The 21227-nt window shown below is 44.4% G+C and overlaps 1 protein-coding gene across 1 annotated transcript in view; it reads right to left on the bottom strand.

The window, feature by feature from the left end:
* Positions 1–21227, bottom strand: part of ANKRD13A (ankyrin repeat domain 13A) — a 33010-nt gene continuing 11783 nt past the window's right edge. The window contains exons 2-15 of the mRNA XM_059408674.1: positions 20650–20782; positions 19736–19860; positions 17277–17322; positions 15794–15937; positions 14931–15120; positions 11120–11186; positions 9687–9768; positions 8545–8606; positions 7666–7796; positions 6992–7149; positions 6086–6199; positions 4262–4422; positions 2639–2706; positions 1–2054 (exon numbers count right to left, since the gene is read on the bottom strand). Coding sequence (XP_059264657.1) covers positions 1859–2054; positions 2639–2706; positions 4262–4422; positions 6086–6199; positions 6992–7149; positions 7666–7796; positions 8545–8606; positions 9687–9768; positions 11120–11186; positions 14931–15120; positions 15794–15937; positions 17277–17322; positions 19736–19860; positions 20650–20782 — 1677 coding nt within the window. The 3' untranslated portion in view covers positions 1–1858. The remainder of the gene's footprint in view (positions 2055–2638; positions 2707–4261; positions 4423–6085; positions 6200–6991; positions 7150–7665; positions 7797–8544; positions 8607–9686; positions 9769–11119; positions 11187–14930; positions 15121–15793; positions 15938–17276; positions 17323–19735; positions 19861–20649; positions 20783–21227) is intronic.

The raw sequence follows: 21227 nt of genomic DNA, 5'->3' as shown, positions 1-21227 counted from the left end.
TAGCTAGGATACTGTCCGAGCACCCTCTCAAGAAGCAGTCTTTATTTGCATTTTAAGAGTGAACACATAGATGATAAATGCTGCAACAGATGGACAGAACGCTCAGTCCCTTTTTAACCAACTTCCCGGGGAGTCCCCTTCCTCCAGAAGCAGGCCAGTGGAATGCAAACACAGAAATCATGGCTGGTTCACCTCAGGGAGTAAACGCTGCAGCCTGATGCATTCCCGAGAAGTGTCTTCACTCAAGGTGAACACGGAGTAAACAGAATGCCAAGCTGTGTGTTGGAAACAAACATGACCCCCCGGTATACTGGCCGTGTGTGTGCCGTGACTAAAAAGGCAGGTGGTTATGTGGAATCCAGAGCACAATCCTCTGTAACTAAGAGCATTTTACTGGCAGCACTAACTGGAGGATACGGATGCTAACTGCAGCGTAGTTTCTGTCTCTTCCCATCCTGAAAGCAGCACAGCAGACAGGAAAGAGACAGGGAGCTGAGGTGGCCACTGTTACCAGGTCATGTCAGTCAGCCTGTGGGGACAACCAGATGGGCCAGAATGAGGGCGCCCTCGGCTCTCCTCCCGGGGGTTCTTCTGTGTGGTGTGCAGTGCTTATTTACAGAAGGGTCACATAAAATCGTTAAACTACTAAAGGTATCCAAAAAAGGCCTGAGAAAATCTGGTTAAAATGTATAACCTTGTATTGCTACTGATGGGAGTAGTTGTCTTTATATCTTTTAAAAATAATAAAAAGATTCTGTTAAAAAATATATTTATCCAGAAAGATGTTGATTTGAACTCTAAAAAGCAATGCAGAATCCTCATTTTCCCTTTTGAATACAGAGCTTAATATTAAGTTCTGCTTGGAGCTCCCTTTCTAACTACAAGGCCACTCCTTCTTCTCTAGTGAACCTAGGCCTGTAGTGGGGTCTCCCTTGGCCTCTCCGTGGCAATCTGTCACTAGGGAAGGTGCGGAACACACCTACTTTGGTTCTGTGCTGTCTTATGTTTTGGCCAGCCTGCCGCCTCGAGAACAAGCCTCAGGCTCTCATAGCTGTTCCTTCAGGGCCAGGATTAGCTGCCTTGGATTTAGCCTGGAGGATCCTGCTCTCAAATGAAGTGCCTTTATAAATTCAAATCAGACCCCTCAGGGTGGAGTGAGGTGGTTTGAAACTACTGGTAATTTTTAAGGCTAAGGCAACATCCGTGGTCATTTGTATAGCCTAATGTGATGCAAATAGTTACACCTAATCTAAAAGGTATCCTGTACAGGTTTCCTCTTTGACTCTAGCAGCGGTGGGTGGGTGGGATGGAATAAAGTGGAGATGGAGGAGGAGCAGTGAGTGTCCTAGAAACCCTGTATAAAGGTAAAAACAAAAGAATAGATCGGCACAGATTATCCATTTCTTTGGTGAACTGTAAAGAAGTGTCTCATAAATTTTCATAAATCACGCTCTAAAAAGGCTGCTGCTCTCAAATATAAAAGCACCCTGACTCTGCAATAACTTGTTTTGTTATCACTCCTTGATAAAAATTAATCTACAAACTTGCGGGGATTGGGGTTTTTGTCTAAAGCTGGTAGTAGTAAAAACGTGACCTGCAAGCCAATACATCTAATGGAAAGTGACAATGCTCTCCTCCCCTTAGCCTGGAGAAGGGGCCTGCTGGTCCCCAGCCCCTCCCCGGGGGAGTGTCATGGATGGGCCTGGGAGTCCCTGGTCCAGCACCTCTGCAGAAGGAAGGGCAGCTGCTGTTGGCTGCATGCATGCGAGGTGCAGTCCCTCGGCCCCGGGGCACTAGTGATGCAGCACTCCTGTGCGGCCCAGAACCTCTGCTTTGTGCAGCCGGTGAGCAGAAAGGTCTATTTCTCAGTGAGAGACAGCTGTAAGACTTGCTGAAGCTCCTCCTCCTCCTCCCGGAGCCGGAGCTCACGCTCCTCCAGCTCTTTGGCAGAGAGCTCCATGGCCAGCTGCAGGTCGCTATCAAAACGGCTTGTCTCGCTCGAAGCCCCAGGGTGCAGGCCTTCTGAGCTGGTGAGGAGGCTCTCCTGGATGGCCCTGTGGGGGGAAAGAGGTGGAAAAAGGAAAACAATTACCAATATCATCAGGGCAGAAGCAGCACCTACATTTAACTGCCTCCCAAGAATGCACCATACTGGGCACGGTGCCATTCATTCCCCTCTACGTCTGAGGCAGGGTGCTGCATACAGGTGAGCAACTGGGGCTCAGAGAGGTAAGCAAACCCGCCCATGATCACCCAGCTGCTAAAGGATGGGGTCAGGAACTGAATTTGGATCTATTTTAAAGCAAAACCTAAGTTTTCTTTCAGTGGGCTTTTATATATGCCTGGAGTACATGAAAATACTCCATAAAATAAATCTTTCCAGTCTTTACCCTCTCCTTTAAAAAGATAATCTACTCATCCCCGTATCTGTTCCCCAAAGCCTCCTCATTCTTAAAACTATCTACCTCCTGCTGAGGGCATCTAGACCCTGTGAGCATATACTCCTTGCAGAAGATCAGACCGCTCAAAAAGCATTTACTGGGAGCCTTTCTGCCAATGGCACTGGCCTGTGGCTAGTCAACAAATGGATCAACACTAAGTCCCATGTCGGCCTCACTTTAAAAGTTATGCCAGTCACCTCTCATACTGGGCGTCGTAGGCATGTGTCTGGCCGATCCCTCCATTCGAAGCTGGTCCTGAAAGTTCCTGCAAAAAACAAATATGATGGACATGAATACCTCCTAGAAGGAGGAGGCATCATACTGATAAGGCGACGAAAGCACAAGAACAAAATTTAAAAATTTTTCCATGTCCATTACTGATAACACCACATGAAAAATGAACAGAGACTTGGGTGATCTCAAACACGACACCTAAATGTCAGATGGAATGTGGTACACTACCCTGCTTAACGGCCAGAGCCTCTCATACTTGACACAGAATCCATCAAAAACAACCTTGGGCAAAGTTTAAATGAACAAGGCAGGTCATTCTTGTAAAGTAAGGTGACAATATATAACTCAACATTTGTCATCTTTGACTTTGGCTACCCCCCTCCTTTGCAAAATTTATGGTCAACAAGGTTTATGCAGATACTGGGCAGGAGGGAGCAATGAGCTCACTTGAAGAAGGGCAAGGCGCACTGGAGGGACAGTGAGGTCCAAGGGCTGGGCTTCTCCCAGGAGGCCTCCCAAAGGCAATATGCTGGGTATGGGTGTGGCCCTTGGCCCAGCAGCTTCAGAAAACTGAATGGTTAAGAACAGATTGATGGGGAATGGAGGAGGGGAAGCACGTCCACTGCCCAACCTTGGAATCTCAAGAATAAAACCATAATGCCAAAAATCTGAGCTTGGACGCTGGAGTGTGGGTACCACTCTCAAACCTTGGGGGGGCCTGTGAGTTCAGGGGCTGGGCCTGCTTCATCAAAGAATCCTCGCTCTGCAAACATATGCCAAATGAGCGATGGAAGGAAACAAGGAACCAAGAACAAACAGCAGAAGCCCAGGACACCAAAAGGTGGGACACCAAAAGGTGGGGGACACAGAAAGACAGCCCGCCACAGCAGAATCAGAAAAGCACAAGAGGGCAGGGTTGGAAGGACTTGACATTGGGGGAGGAGGAGCTCAAGGCCTGCACTGTCCCAGGCAGGTGAGACCTGGAGGAAGAACCACCTTAGGAGACCAAGGGCACCTGTTCTTACTCTGGTCTGCCCCACCCTTAGCTCTACCCTTTAGAGTCCCTGACAGTTTGGGATTATACCCTTTGCAACAGAGTAAAACATAGGAGTAAAAAACAAACTTAACAAACAAAGACTCAACCACCATTTTCATCACACACTGAGCAACCACAACACAATGACTAGTCTTCCCTTGGGAGGAAGCTAGGATTCAAATCCACATGCCTTCTTACAAGATGACCAACATGTGGACAATATTCCAGAAAAAAACAGGATGGGAGAAGCTAGCATGAACCTACGGTTTCAGTACTACATATCAGATAGAATGCTCTGAAAACTACGTGACTGTGGGCTGCATGGGTGAACCTGAGGAGAAGGAAGTCTGTCGGGAGACATCCTGTGAATGATGCCGACTTGGGCTGTGCACATGGTGTCAGAGAAGCAGCTTTTGGGAAAGACCAGGTGCAGAAAATAGGACCTCTGGGTACACCGAGAATCTGCCCAGCTTGTGATGTCCAGTGAGTCTCACAAATCAGCTACAGGTTGAACCCTCCCGTGCCCTGCCATTTGTTCTGCTAAATGCACCTGGCTCCTGCTGGACTCCAGTAAACTCTGCTGGATGGCAAACTGCATTAGCTCATAATCTTCATCTTGTAAATGCACATTTCTGCCATTGTCTTGAACGTGGTAAGAGTCTGGAATTTCAAATACAGACTGATCCACCTCAAAGTTTGTGACGTGGGAAGCTGAAACACAAAGGGTAAGAGTCGGTGCCTAAATCAGCAAAATAAATTTCCACTTCAAACTTAAAATTTTAAATATATAAAAATTTGTTGGGGCGCCTGGGTGGCTCAGTGGTTTAAGCCTCTGCCTTCAGCTCAGGTCATTGTCTCAGGGTCCTGGGATCGAGCCCCACATGGGGCTCTCTGCTCGGCAGGGAGCCTGCTTCCCCCTCTCTCTCTGCCTGCCTCTCTGCCTACTTGTGATCTCTCTCTGTCTATCAAATAAATAAATAAAAATCTTTAAAAAAAAATTTGTTCAGTTAGAAAACAAAAGGATTAAAATGATTAAGATCATGAAACAAGATGGGATTGGGAGGGAGACAAACCATAAGTGACTCTTAATCTCACAAAACAAAGGGGGTTGGGAGAAGGGGGTGGGATTATGGACATTGGGGAGGATATGTGCTTTGGTGAGTGCTGTGAAGTGTGTAAACCTGGTGATTCACAGACCTGTACCCCTGGGGATAAAAATATATGTTTATAAAAAAATAAAAAATTAAAAAATTAAAAAAAATGATTAAGATATAGGTTTGCTGCTATGTGAGAGAGATTTTGAGGAACAATAACCTTGACAGGAAAGTACCAAAATATAGCCTTTTCTTTCAGTCTTTTCCTTTAAGTAATAAAATTAACTCATGGTCATAAAAAAAATAAAGATCTCTGTCTCCCTACACCCTTTCTCTTATTTCCAAAGTCCTGAGGTAACCAGTGTTCCCTTGCATGTCTTTTGAGAAATGCGGTGTGTGTATGTGTGTGAATAATACATAGCCACACCAAGGACTCTTTGTAGTTTTCCCTTTTTTTACTATGGAATACAGTAAACATATAAAACAAAGTAAGATGTCTATAAACTAAACTAAAAATGATAATAAAACGGGGCACCTAGGTGGCTCAGTCGGTTGGGCATTCAACTCTTGGTTTCGGCTTAGGTCATGATCTTGGGGTCATGGAATTGAGTCCTGCACCAAGCCCTGAGTCAGGCTCCACATTCACTGTAGAGTCTGCTTGAGATTCTCTCCCCCTGTATCCCCCCTCACAGCTTACACATGTTCTCTGTCCCTCTCTCTCAAAAAATAATAAATGCCTGTGTATCCTTCAACTAGTCCAAGACACAGAACACCATTTTACCCCAGTAAAACAGACAAAACAACTAAAAAAAAAAAAATCAGTTTTGTTTCTATATACTACCAACGAGTAACTGGAAAGTAAGTAAATAATCCACTTATAGTAGCCTCCAAAAGATAATGTGGATGAATGGCAAGGGAGCCTGAGGAAATTTTGTCAAGTAACAGAAATGCTCTACATCTTGACTGTGGTGGTTCTGTGGGTACACGCATTTGTCTAAAAGCACTGAACTGTCACACTTAAAGTGGGAGCATATTACTGTATATACAGTACACCTCAATAGAGCTGGTTTTTAAAACTATGCTTTTTTTTTTAAAATACAAGTGGGGTCATATTCTATAAGTTTTTATACTGACTCTCAAAGAAATCTAACATTTTCATTCACTGCAGAGATCTATTTCATAAGATACTCCAATGTCAAACTGAATAATCAGTAATTAACTGGATGTGGTGTTGTTTTTTTTAAACCACAAAGCCCAACTTTTTTTTTTTCTTTTTTTACCTGTATCAGCTTGGGTCCCTTCCACATTTTGAGATCCAGTTTCTTCAGCAGTGCTACAGCCATTGACATTTCCAAAGGTAATCCGTGCATTTAAGACATGAAACAATGGAATTTCTAACAAAATAAAAGCTTTTATAAATAAACTTCACGAGACTAATAGCCACCATTTACTGACTGCCTACTGTGCTTGTACACATCAAATACATTAACATAACTACCTTTCCCAATATACAGATGGGAGAACTGAGATTCAGAGAGGTTAAGCAGCTTTTCCTAGATCACAGTGAATAAGCAATTGAGCCCGCACTGAAGAATGTGTCACCAGTATGCAACTATCCAAACTGTAGATTCTTCACAAGTTCTATATATTGTGTTTAGGATTATGCATTCCACTACAGGCCCTAAAACATACTTAGGTATCAAAGATCTTGGTGTCAGAGGTCTTCCTCAGAAACAATCTAATTTGATGCCTACGTTAAGTGTGACATGAAAACAATGAATGTTTTCCATTCATTCCCAATGATCCTTCTTTAAGCCATATTAAGCTAAAGGATCATTGTGACCTCCTCCATTATGTGTACTGTCTGCTACTTTTGCCTAAAATGTTCCAGTGCCAGGGTGCCGGGTGGCTTAGTTGGTTAACCATCTGTCTTCAGCTCAGGTCATGATCCTGGGGTCCTGGGATCAAGTCCCACATCTGGTTCCCTGCTCAGCTGGGAGCCTGCTTCTCCTTCTCCCCACCCCACCTCATCCCCCATCCCACTTGTGCTCTCTCTTGCCCTCTATCCAAATAAATAAATAAAATCTTAAAAAAACAAAAAAACATTCCAGTGCCCTGAAGTACATTCTGTCACCCACAGAAATGGCCAGAACCTGCAGGTGCTCCTGTGGCTTAGTAGTCAGTACCTATTTTGACAGGAAATCCAGGTGGGAATTCCAGTTTGATGAAATCTCTCAGCCGTGCAAAATGAGCACTGGTTCGGGCCATGAGATCAATGATGGGAATGACCTGCTCCACAAGAGAGAGCGGAAAGTCCTCACACATCCACAGTGTCGCTTTGAACCTGCAAGACAGACCAAGACAAGAGTGAGGCCAACACCCCCAGACAGGGAAAGTGAATGACTTGCACGCAGCTGGCGAGACAGCACCAGCCTCCTCCTGAATGCAGCCTTCCCAGCCACAGTACTTCTCTTAATGTGGAGCAGGGAAGGGACTAGACCTGTGCAGAATTCGGACGACCATGCAATCTGGCCATCAGGAGAAATGCCCAGCACGCTGACCTCCCCCTGCAGCAGCTGGAATTGACAGCAAGCGTGAAGGAACTGAGCGCTGGTGGATCTTTCCACTGGATCAGCTGAAGCTTGCTGGCAGTAAAAAGTAGAAGGAATTCTTATATCCCATCTCTATTCCATTTGGAAAAGGGCTAATAAGAAGGTGTGCAATCTGCTATTTGCTTTTCTCAGATAAAGTAACTTCCAAATGATGTTTAAAGGAAAGGGACACAAAAATGACAACACGACCCCAAGAAACAGCACAACTTCTGAAACAAGAATGCGTGTGGCTGCTGAGCCCCTCTTACTTTTGCGTTCTAATCGTCAGCTCTTTCGGCCTTCCAATGTCCCGGTCCTTCAGATCAAACTCTTCATTAAAGTATTCCTCAGGTGTGATGGCCGTGGGGTTGTTGGTGGTGGCACATTCCGTAGTGAGGTCCTGCCAAGCCAGAACTCAGGGGAATCAGAAATGCCAATTGGTGCTCACAAGTGGAGACCTATGGCACTCAGCCCCAGAGATGGATGTGTTAACCAGCTATGGATCAGGATGATCTAGTCTTTCGCCCCCGCCCCCGCTAACCACGCCCCTCACATACTTTTTTTTTTTAACTAAGTTATTACACAGAACAAGAAAATCCACAAAGGTGTGAGGAAATGACATGGGAAGCCTAACGGGTCTCTCCATGTCAAACGTTTCTCTACTCTCTTTAGCAATTTTATCTCCTGACAGGAAAAAAGAAAAAAAGAGAGAAATGGCTGAAAGCACATAAGACCTAGGAGACCTGGAGCTTACATTCCAGCTCTGTCAGGCTCTTGCTCAGGACACTGGAAAGGGAATCTCAGTTTTCTGACCCTCTGACAGCCATTATACCAACTCCACAGAGTTCTCATAAGGATCAAGTAAGAAAATGTTTGTTAAGGTGCTCGGTTAAAACAGAAAGTCCTGAATCCTTTCTAAGTTTACAGTTGAGAGAGAAAGCACCTGAATTGCACAGTCATGACCCTCCTCTAAAATCTGTATTTGTAAGACTCATTTATTTCTCTTGCAAAAGAGTATCTCTGATTTCAGCTTGGGAGTGCTCTTCAGCCTTGCAGACAGAGAGGCCTGGTCAGGTTCAGTAAATGCCATCACAGCACAGCAAAGTCATGTCCTTTCTTGAACCTGAGAGCTTGCTGCTACCACTTACCCCTTGAGCACCAAACTGGTGTTCCACAGTTCCCAGCAAAGATTCCAGTGGGTTCCTATCCGCTAGAGAAGGGAGGAAAAGTTTAATGTCTACTATTATGCCTTACTTGTGACTACAGAAAGAGATTCTTGTCCTGTTTTAAAGTTCTGGATCCCAGCTACCTACGTTAGGAAGTCCATTTATGGGCAGGCTAGTAAAATCATCTATAATAACCATCAACTAATTTATCCCTCATAGGACATTTTTTATTAGGGTCTCTAACCTAGGTTAGCAACAGTTACAAGAACTCGAGTAGAAAGAATTTGGGTTTAGGAGTGAGCCTGGGGTGGGGGGCCACAGCATTCTCATCTGTGAAACCAGAATCCTAGTAACAGTGGCGGTGGTGGAGGCACCCAACAATGACCGTGTGCTTGCCACACTCTGCAGGAACCTTGCAAAGGTTTGCATGAAGCAACTCGTCCCATCCTCCCAAGGACCCCCATTTCACTGCTGAGGAACATGAGCCCCAGAGGGTAGGTAACTTAAGGCCAAACAACAGGCCACTGGTGGGGCTTGGATATAATCCCTGCGCATTGGCAGAGTTTGGGCTCATAGTCCAGGTTCTGTCCAGATCTTCCATGGTACAAGTTTGGACTGACTCGCTCATTTCAGGGAGAACTAGTCTCCAATACCTTTATCTACCTATATGTCAGATCCAGCAACTGTTCTTCAGAACACAAGCACAAACCCTCCTGCATGGCTTTAATTCCACTTGAAGCCAACTACAGGTAATATCTTCAAGAATGGGCCAGACAGGGGCCGCTGGGTGACTCAGTGGGTTAAGCCTCTGCCTCTGGCTCAGGTCACGATCTCAGAGTCCTGAAATCGAGCCCCGCATCAGGCTCTCTGCTCAGTGGGGAGCCTGCTTCCTCCTCTCTCTCTCTGCCTGCCTCTGCCTACTTGTGATCTCTCTCTCTCTCTCTCTCAATCTGTTAAATAAATAAATAAAAATCTTAAAAAAAAAAAAAATAATGAGCCAGACTAAGGAAATTTTTGTAAAAAATTAGGGTTAGGATGAGCCTGACCTGACCACATTCAACCCAAAACTTAATGAAGCCAACAAAGGCTCTCTCTCTCTAGGCCAAACAAAAGGTGGGGATTACCTTTATATCTCTTTTTCTCTTCCTCGGTCAGATGTTCTGTGCGGATTTTGGTTATCACACTCACATTGTTTACTGTGTAAACCTTGAGAGACGTGTGCAAAAGAACACAGTGACACAGGGAATCAAAACTCAAAAAATAAGCATAGCAAGAGCAAGAATGCTGAAGCCAAAAAAAGAAAAAAGAAAAAATTCAGCAAAATAAAAATGAGAAATGGTTGACAATCATTAGGATCCTTCAGAGAAAAATATATAAGCTATCAACTTAGAAATGCATCAGCAGTTAATTTGCATCTCTGACAGTTTTAAATACTGAGGAGTGAACAGGGATGGCTGCAGCTTCCCGCCTGCCCTTTGTGTTGCTAAACACCCTTGAACAAAGGTCCTGATATTTAGGCCTCCCTGCTGGATTCCTATCACACTATTCCTATCCCACAGCCGCATCATGGGCTTCTGTACTGATCTGTGGTGATCTTATAACAGGACTGACTTAGACAGCCATCTGCTGGGCAGAAGGAAAACGGAACAAACACAAGGTTCTCTAAGACTTAACAAGGAAACTGGCAAGTCACTATTTAAAAAGCTATTCCCTCTACAGACAAAAAAATTATCCTCACCACCAGTCAGGGCTCTTGTTCTCAAGGCCGCCTGAGGAATGTGGGGTTCTGGAAGACCAAATCTCATGGTAAGCGGAATTAACTGTATGTGCCCTCCGTGGATTCCTGCACAATCAGAGACTCAAGGAAACCCACACAGCACTGGAGCGACAGTGTCTAAATGCATCTTGCTGAGCATGACGTTAAGTGTCTTTGCATACTCAGAGGTCACCAGAGAATCCTGTAGCAGCGGACTCCGGCCCTGGGAGACAGCAATCCCTGCTAGACTGCACGGCTACAGAGAAGCCAGCAAGTAGAGTGCTCCCGCTGACAAGACACCAGAGGCCCCGACTGACAGCAGTCTCCACTCTTGACAACTGTATTCTTAACACACTGACGTCATGCGAGTGGGTTGTCAAGTCACTGGTTACAATTAGGCTGACTACAAAAATGCGAGATTATTAAAGCTACTTTACTTTTCTTTTCTTCTTTAAACCCACTCAGGTTATAAAAAAAGATTGACATGCAGGTCTAATCTAATCCTTTCTTTTCATCCTTAAAGAATTAAAGGAATGGTCACTCCCCGGGGGATGACTGACACCCAGACTCACTTCTCTACAGGGCTGTTTCTCTTTGGCATACCTAGGGGCCTCCTCGGGACATGCTATTCTATTTTCTGAATGTCAGATCAGGTACAAATCCAAGTTGAGAGACGCCAAGCAGTACGTTATTCCCCAGAGTATCTCCACGGCAGAGGCATGAAAACAATCTGAACAGACTCCTCATTTGCATAGAAGCTAAATAGCTATATTAAATCTTATTTTAAGAGTTTCCTTTTACCTTTGCTTCGTAACCATTAACAACTTCTGCTTTATCTGTCCTCCAGCCCCAGAATCCGGATTTAGTTCTGATAAAAAGTGAACACCACAAATTTCTACATGTACAAAATGCCATTCAGATTTATCCCTGCCGCCTTTATAGTTTACTTCCCCCAGCTTAAGGCAGTGAAGGCCACTTGGTGACTATGGTCCTACTGTCCACAAAAGGATGCTCTTGGTGACAGATGGCTTACGCAGCCCCACCCCCTCCCACAGTTATTAATCAATTCACCTCACCCCTGGCATAGAAAGCCCCCACTCTTGGCTTCTTTACAGAAACCGCCAGCACAGGGGACAAACATGGTGACACTGACTAGACAGCTGTCCTAAAGAAATGAAGATGACCAGCGTCCAAGGGCTCGCCATGAGGTGCGATCTGGGTCTGAGCATTTGTCTGGATCATCGAAACTGTGGGCATGGACGTCAGCAGCTCTGTTCCCATGAGCAGCCACAACTCAATCGAGGAAATCGTAGAACAAGAAGGCACAGACTATCCTGCTCCTCCAGAGAGAGGAGGTGGGGCAGGAACTCATCATTGTGGCGAGCTGCTTGGAGAAGCCATTAATGCCTGCAAAATGGCTTGGGAGTCACATGTTTTATCAGGTTTGGTGCAGCAGAGGAAAGGATGTTATGTTAAAAGTAGTTTTTCAGCCCAGGCATTAATTCCAGGTCTGTGGAACTGCTTTTAAAGTAACCCAGCATTCCAGCGGCAGCTATGGCGTTGGTCAAGGCGCCTGAAAACCCAATTATTCCACTCAACATACTTCTGGGTAAAAATGCATTTAGAGCCAAGAGCGGCCAAGAGGCTGTGGTTCATTTTCAAAGCAGCTCATCCTGGGAAATACTATCACTCAGAGGGGAGCCCTGACCAGTCTGGTCTGCCCTTTTGTCTAGGACATCACATCCTAGCTCCACTCCATCACATTCTAGCTCCATGCTGCACTTGGCCCCATGCAGAACTGGCCTGCCTGCCTTCTGCTCTGACCCCAGAGGGAAGTGGGACATCACACAGGAAGCTCCGGGAACTGGCAGGTGAGCCAACTCACAACAAAGATACAGGCCATTTGCATCTTGTGTTTCCAAACGGCTTTATTAGACCAGATGGGGTATGCAAAGTTTTATGCGTACATTACAGCCCATCAGAGAAAGGAGGGATCAGAGCTTCACCTTTCCCATTAGTCCACAATGAAGGAAGAATGACCCATGGAGGGAGAGCGAGAAACCCTAAAGGGATTACACCAAATGCTAGGATCTCCACTTCACATTTCAGAAACAAAACTGAAATCTAGGGGGCAAGGGGTTAGGGTCCACACTGAGTCATAAACCCGAGTCCCCTCTTAGTCATCAAGAATTGAAAATCAAGAGACAGTTCTTTTAGTTAATAGATTCAGTCCTTGGTTCCTTGTCTTTCACCAAGTCACTTGATATTTTGGCCTGGGGAGAACTGTTTCCTGGCACACAGTCTTCCAAGGTACCAAAGGATGACTCAGTCTGTTCTCCTTCATCCTGCGGGGCCTGCTGGGGAAACGGAGCTGCGCCATTCTCCCTGGAGACCGCCATGCTGCTCAGTTCTCTGCATCTGCTTGGCTGGCAGTCCTGGCTGCTCCCCTTCCCTTTCCACTCCCCCTCTGACAGCTTGCTTATTAAATTCAGTGTCCTAGTTTAAAACCAAAAGTCTAATAACTCCTTGGCTCTTCATTAACTTTACATGCAGAGACATCTGAAAATGACAGGGGGACACCAGCTCCCCCTCTGCCATTTTTACCTCTGTTGAGACTGCCACACCAGGGGCCACTGAGCCAATGCTGCAGCATGGAGGCTGCTGAGCCATGCAGAGAAAGTCTCTGAGGGTGGCTGGGAATGTTCTGTTTAAGGCTGGCAGAGCCTAATCTTTGAGGGACGAGACCAACCCAGACTTCAGCCAGAGGGTATTTAAGGGAGGCCAAAAACTCATGCAGGAAGCAAGCCTCAGGCTGTCAGAACAGATCAGAGGAAAGAAACGGACGAGAATGGCTATCACAAAAGAGCACACCTTCCAGATTCAATCAAACACACACTCCCACCTCCAGTAGGAAGGACTTGCGCACACCATTTCTACCACTCAAGTGGCTCCAAAACTCACTAACTGCATATTTAATTCTGAGCACCACCAAAAAAAGCACCTGTCTTCCAGAAACCCTTCCTGTGAGACCCACTGTCAGTTGCAAAAAAGGAGGTTAGCTTAAACCTTCTGAAAACCTAGTAACCATATGAATATCAGATGTGCCTTAGTCCTCCACACAAATGGAACGTGCCCTCGTATAACATGTACCTTCAGCCAGTAATCAGCACGATCTTTGTAAATTACACTTAAGAACAGACTCTACCAACTCTGCCAGGGAACTAGAGGGAACAGCAGCTCTTCTCATGACATCTTAGGATCATGGGGACTTTAGCAGCATATCTCAAGATTCACTCCTTTCTTTCTTTCAAGGACACCGAAATCCAGAGAGACCAAGCCACCTCCCCAAAGCCACATAGTCATTCAGGGGCCCTGCCAGTGGCACTCAGTTCTTTTCACCCCCATCTCCACAGCTGGGCTGCAGCAGGGAGGGCAGGCTCCTCTCTTTCCAGCTTTCCCAACAGAACCCTAGCTGAAGGTGTCTGCAGAGGTGTGTGCCAAGCCTCAGGGGTCTGCCCCAAACCCTCCCAGGTAAAGTCACAGTCAGTCCCTAGTAGATAGCTATCACCTGGCAAGGCTGGTGATAGGGCACTGACCCCGCCTCACAGGGGTACCACTACCCAAGCAGCAGTGGTATTAGGATACCACACAGGCTGACACTTGGGTTTTCTCTTCTGCTACTAACAGATGCCCTAATTCCAATGCTCTATCTAAATTCGAAAAAAGGAGTATTTCAGTCTTATATTTGACTCATCAGAAAATTCTCAGTCTTACAAACTGATTTTATGGAAACAAAGAAAAGAAAAAGAGAGGAAAGGGAGTATATTCACTAAAAGTAAAGAAAGCCTATATCTAGGATAATATATGTCCATGTTATCTCAGGTTGTGCTGCTTTGGATTACAGAGAGCTGGATGTGAAATCCTAGGCAAACATTCAGGGCTCTTGCAGACTCCCTCAGCTCAATGTGTTTGGAGGTAAAAACACTCAGGCCAACGGCTCTGACAGCCTCTGCTTCCCCTACACTCAAAAGCTCTCCATGCCTCTGCCCAGCCCAGAGGCCGATGACCAGTTCTCGTCCAGGTTAACCAAGGTACAAACCTCTCCAGAAGTTTCTTCTGGTAGAATCTGGAAGAGAACCGAAAACTCCTCCAGACTCTTTCTCTAAACTCTCAGGCCTCACATGGGGAAAGGGCCACATTAAACTATACAGTAAGTGTGAATATGACTAATATCAGTACAACCACAATCAATACTGGGTCAGTTCTAGCTTCCAGAAACTCAAAGCTCCATGGTTTGGGACTAGGGAGTCTTATGGATCCCCAAACACCAGAACAAAAAATTCAAATAAAATCCATTAGAAAGGGCCCATAAAAGAATATGAAGACATTTCTCCAAGATGTAACCAATGTGCTGTAAAAATGATCTATGAAAGAGGAGGTCAGCTATGGCTTTTACTTGGTTAGAACAGAAAGCAATGTTAAAACCCACTACTGTTTATTATGCCGGATTAGAAAAATCCCAACCCACCCATAATTTCCGATTCATATCTACATTCGACTAAAGATAGCAGTAAAGGGATTAGATGTTAAAATGCAGAACCAAAATGCGTACCTCTCAAAAGCAATATTTTTAGTATCAAGGCTGGTGTTAATGACTGGGCTTGTGAGCCGCCTCTCAACTTCCCTGCCTTTTGGCTTCATCAAGTCCAGAGTGAGGCGCTCCATTTCCTGGGAAAGGTCAAAGTGTTCGGTGGTGACCACTCTGTCATCATGGTTGACTTCTATCAGCTCTGCCCGGTTGTCTGTTAATGGAAACCAGAGCATAACCAAGTGCCAGGCAAAAAAGACACAAAAACAAGGAAGCCTCAAAAGTTAAAATGCATCATCTCACATTTTTCCCCTCAAGTGCTATCAGATAAAACCTAAAGACTATTGATTATTCACTACCTACTTACATGGGGATTATCTGGCCAGTTTCCACAGCCCATAGGCCATCTTCCTCAGAACTACAGGCATTAAAAACAATTTGCCTTTTTCATTGGCAACACATCTATGCACTTTTTAAAATACACAACTTACAAATATACAATTTATATAACTAATGTAAATTGTTTATGCATCATGCTGGGCTGGCAATACAATTTTTCTCACCCTCCATCAGGAGGATTACGCCTGCTTGTTGAGGGAATATAAGGAGATACAAGACAGTCTCCCACTCAACGCTCAGGAATGAGGGACAGATGCATGTTAAAAGGGTAAATGATACAGGCAAGAGAATCAAGAGAACTATTCAAAAAAGAAAGAAAATTGAGGAATCGAGAGCTGAAAAGTTAACAAGAATAACCAAAAAAGAAAAAAAAAGTGCCCCAGACAGGGTCAGATAAAGTATAGGAATATAAACACATTTTGATGGTCAAAAAGCAGTCTGTAACTTAGCGTGAGCAGTGATTATGAAAACAGAACAGAATCACTCACCTTCTCCCTTAAATATAAAACTACGCCTCCCTCTTATCCAGCTCATGTTCTCAAATCCCAGCAATGTGATATCCACACGCAGCTTGGCACCACTTTTCCAAATGCGACACACATCGTTCGGGCATATTCTGGAAACCAAGGGCACTACAGAAGAGAAACGTACTACTGAGGAGAAACCTGAGGGCCAAGCAGAACATGTAGGGCCAGGAAATCTGGATTGGGACTTTAATAAAAGGAAAGCAGTGGTTGGATAGTGACCGCCAGACAGAACTGGGCTCGGCTCCCACACTGAGGATCCAGGTGGTCACTTTTAAAAAACAGACCTTCTGTTCTACAGTTCTTTATAAAAGTGTAGGTGTATGTCTTACCCAGAGAAGACCCTGAATGAATCTCCCAGAGGTATTTTCGATCCCAAAACTGAAAGTCTCTCTGTGACCATCACCACCACCATCAGGGCTATACAGCGTGTCCACCTGGCCTTCCTGCTCACATACACTGCTCTGGCCACATGGCCATGACCTGCCACATTGCCACATCCACCCTTCAAAATATCAGACCTAATACAGCTAAGATCTGTGGCTGCTTCGGCATTGAAAAGAACTTGTAAGGTTTCCAGAAGAACCTGAAATTCTCTTCTGTTACATACTTTTTACTTCATTTAAATGTTTCATTACAAATATGACTTCTTGCCTGACAGAAAAATTGGGTGTGAAACAGCTGGGAACCTGGGAATTAAGAGCTGTCATTAACTGATCTACAAGAAATAGAAGTGGAACATCTATGAAAATTACTGTCGGTCAACTTGCCCTACATAAGATTTTAGAGAAATACATCCATTTTGTAAAAAAAACTAAGCTATCCCACCATTTGTCTCATCTTCTTCCATAGAATAACAAGTTTAAATGAAGCAAGTTGAACCACATAAGGAAATGAGTAATAAATTATGGCAAATCTACTTACTAAAATTTTAGCCATTTAAAAAACCTAATAATATGGACAGGTATCAGTTCTAAGTGACCAAAAAAGGAGACAAAATTGTCTATATATTATCTTTACAAGATGCTCAAGAGAAAAATCCCTATGTGTGGAGGAGAAAACTAGAAGGAAAATATCCAAAGCATGAACAGTAGTTGCACTTAAGTGGGACTATAGGTGGCTGTTTTTTCATACTCTTTTCTACACATTTCTTAGATTTAAGAAAAAAAAAAATACATTCAGGGCACCTGGGTGGCTCAGTTGTTAAGTGTCTGCCTTCAGATCCCAGGATCTTCATGATCCCAGGATCGGGGTCCCTCCTCTGTGGGAAGCCACTTCTCCCTCTCCTATTCTCCCTGCTTGTGTTCCCTCTCTCACTGTGTCTCTCTCTGTCAAATAAATAAATTAATTTTTTTTAAAAATTCTGTTTTTATAAAGGAAAAGTAAACGTATATTCAGGCTCAATAATTTTGGAAACAAATAAAATAGAAAGCCCAGAGCCACTCACCCCAGCTGGTGAATTCCCATTTCATCTGCACATAGAAATCTGGAGCCTGAAGGACAAAGGTTTAAAGTAAATGATCCTTAGCACTATTAAACCGAACACAAACATGGTAAGGGTTAATGAGGTTTTAGGTTTGGGGGTTTAAGTTTGGGTGGGGAGGAGGAGAGAACACAGAAAATAAGAAACAAAATGCAAACCCATCAAAGTAAATGGTTATTTTATACACAGGCTGTTATTTTATCTTGATATAAAATATGTCTAGACAGTTAAAAAAGTTAACTAAGAGCAACAAGGTTAGAGAGGGATAAAATCAAATCTGATTTAGGACTCATTCTGGTTCCTAACAGTAGCAGAAAGATGAGCCTGGAAGATGGGCCTAGACACTGCCATGCAATGTGGGTAGCAGGCTATTCTGAACAAAGAGAAAGAAACATCAATTCCATCTATTCTATCTGCCTGACTGCAACAGGTTTTGTGTGCTGGGAAGGGCTTCATATTTATTGGACCTCCAAACCAGAGGAGGCTGCCAGACATCACCTCTCTAAGAAGTTCATGTTCCCTCCAGTTCTTCTTAAACTTTGAGAATTTGGCTTTATAAAATTTTATACCACCAGAGAAGTCCTGTTTAAGGGCGACTTTCTGATCTGCCCTAAATTCTTACAGAAGGTTCTTGGAGAGCTTACTTAAGAAATCCGACAGTTACTATCCAAGAAGAGAAATGCTAGAAATTCCAGGTGTTGCTCTGTTACCCCTCTGTCCACAATGGCTTTGTCGTGGTTTTTACAGAAGCAATGGAAAGGAAGACCAAGAATCTACCCTTAAGTAAAATCAGGATTCCAGTGATGGGCAAAGGCTCACCGAGGGGCAGCAGACAAGAATGGGGAGGGCTTGTTTTAAAGAGCCAATGTTAAAAGACAAAATGTCAGCAACAACATCTGGAGACCTGGGCACACAGGTCATTCACAGGCTCTGTTTAACTTCAAGCAGAGAACACAACCCAATGCAGTTTACTGGTATGGCTCAGTACAGGTTAAAAAACAGAAAGTCCTTTACATGGCATTTTTAAAATGAAGAGTGACCACACATTAAGTCAGTTTCTGATTTGCCAAGTGGGCAAATGTGTTTTTAGTTCCTCCTCCAGTAAGCTAGACAAGAAAACAAGAAATCCCCTTGATCTTTCGCACATTCACACACAACGCAGCTTAAAAACAACGCAGACAACTATTTCATATTTCATGGAAGGTTTTGTGTACTCTGTGAAAAATGAGTATCTCTGGGAACAATTTTGCTTGAGTGTCAGAGAAATACATTTTTTACAAAGTGTGCTCAGATAATGAGCAGTGATTGTCTTACAGCAAAGCTGTTCCTTTTCTCAACAGAGCTGTTAATTTTTCTCAAGAAACATGTTGACTAAAGTTGTAAAGTGGATTTACCTAGCAAATATCTTTGGAGATATTTTGGGAAGCTCCCTTATGTACTTAAGAATAAATGACACGAAAATTGAAGCACTGATACTTTCTTGTCTCCCACAGCTCTGAGAACATTCCATGACTGGCTCCTAAGATGGTTCTTGTAGGTAACAGACACTTTGTGGAGAAGGGCAACAATGAAGCAGAACAGTCCATGAGTCTAGAAGTAAATTTTCATAAAAATGACCTCCAAGTGTCACAGAGCCCATACACTTTAATTCACAGATAGCAGTCTTTACGGGCAATGCCTGTGGGGGGGGGGGGGGGGAACAGTCTTTACGGGACCAAAACCAATGGTTGTAAATAAATTAAGCCAATGGACCGGAAGTCACAAAATGCTAATGCCTAGAGTCAACAAGTGGCAAGGAGAAGGTGCATACACACTTCAGAGCCTCAAGAAGCCTTGGAAATCCCTGTATAGTATCCAATGCTCATCACAGCTTCCTCAAGATGACCTATGCTCAGGGGCACCTTGTGGGGGCTCAGTCGGTTAAGTATACAACTCTTGATTTCGGCTCAGGTCATGATGTCCCGGTTGTGAGATCGAGCCCTGTCTCGGGCTTCATACTGGGTGTGGAGCCTGCTAAAGATTCTGTCTCCCTCTGCCCTCCCCAGCACCATCATCCCACCCCCCGCCCCCGCCCTCATTCACATGTGCACGCACACTTTCTCTCTCAAAAGAAAGATGACCAATGCTTAGAACACCACTGTTAAGAAAACAGTTACCTAGACAAATTGCTTCATGTCCATTTGTGTTCAGTTACAAGTCTTGAGCCGCACTTAGAAGGGTAGGTCTAGTGACGGAGAAACGAAATCTGTGAAAGACCTCATACATTTAATAGATGAGGGATAATGCCCTTTGGTACTAAATATACCGTTATTTACTATTTGTTACACTCGTGGGAAGGTACACGTGGACATCTAACTGTGTCTCTCCAGCTATGTTGTCAGCATTTAACTCAAATTATGGCATCGCCACATTTTTATGGATACCTCAAGAATCTTCTGGAGCAGCTCAGGAACTCCTTCAAGGGCCATGGATGTGTTGTGGTAGTCCCGATGCTGAAGAACGGTATACACCATCTCGGGGTCACCGGTGCTCACAGCCTCGTGTAAAACTAAAAACCAAAAAGGTGAAACTTCATCATCCAGTAGTCTCATACTGTGACAGACTCCTAAGCTAGTTCGAAGTGAGTCTACAGATCAAAGACAAACATTTTCTTCAAAGAGCAAGAGAGGCTACAGCCCCACCTTACTTTTACAACCATGACTGCTTATCGCTAGCTCTTAACTGAGTGAAAAGAAAATATAGGGCTTGTAGCCTCTTGAGCAAGCCGACTTCCATCCTCCCCCCACACCTCCTCTCTTACCACTGGTTCTGAAATCCTGACAGTGTCTTCAGAGAGCAGGCTTTACCTGTGTGATCACACAACTGGGGTTATATGTGGATTGGGCAGGTAGGGCTTATGTGTATCTTTGCTCAGCCAACACAGAATTAATTACTCTGACCAACAGAGAGCTTGCAAGCAAGTGAAATGCCAGGATATCCCCGGAAGCAGCCATAATTTCGTTTTCATTTTGCCTATCCTGACAGATTCAATGGAGTTACCATCACATTCCTCAGGAGGAATCTGGCCTCCATACTCATGTGTGATGAAGGGTTTGCACTGAGAGCTGCTTTCTGGATAGGAGTCGCCCTCCACTGAGGGCTTCTGGCCCAGGACACAGTTCGGACCATTGTGCCTCAGGTCTCTGAGGCCCGCATCTCCTCGCCCCGGCCCCTACTCCCAAGAGAGAAAGAGTCTTAATATAAAGATAACTTGAGGGCAATTATCATTGAGACTCGCCTTTATTCAGAAAGAGACATCAAAACAAAAGGCTTTCAGATATTTTCAAAATATACTTGCCTGTCCATCCCTCACGATTTTCTTTTGTAACATCTGCTTTATGTCGGAGCAAGACTCTAGCAGACTCCAAATGTCCCAAAGAAACAGCAAGATGCAATAAGGTTCGACCTCGTGGATCCAGAGCCTCCACATTCTGTGAAGTAAACACTGGCATTTATATAATTGTATATATTAAATCAAAATAAGGAAATGTGTGAGAGATAAAATTTAATATAAAATGGAAAATTGCACGTTACAGCAGTGTGTGGAAGAAAGAATGCTTGCATGCGGGGGTGGCTGAAATATTAATTTGAGGCTATAATAAAGATGATGGTGGGGCGCCTGGGTGGCTCAGTGGGTTAAAGCCTCTGCCTTCAGCTCAGGTCATGATCTCAGGGTCCTGGGATCGAGCCCCACATCGGGCTCTCTGCTCAGCAGGGAGCCTAATTCCCACCCCCCTCTCTCTGCCTGCCTCTGACTGCTTGTGATCTCTGCCAAATAAGTAAATTAAATCTTTAAAAAAAAAAAAAAAAGATGATGGTTACTGAGTTCCTTTTTCTATAAAGTGAAGCACCTAAGAAACAAACACTAGCCGTAGG

The sequence above is a fragment of the Mustela nigripes genome, chromosome 8 (assembly GCF_022355385.1).
Source record: "Mustela nigripes isolate SB6536 chromosome 8, MUSNIG.SB6536, whole genome shotgun sequence".
Lineage (NCBI taxonomy): Eukaryota > Metazoa > Chordata > Mammalia > Carnivora > Mustelidae > Mustela > Mustela nigripes.
This window is presented reverse-complemented; position numbering and strand designations above follow the sequence as displayed.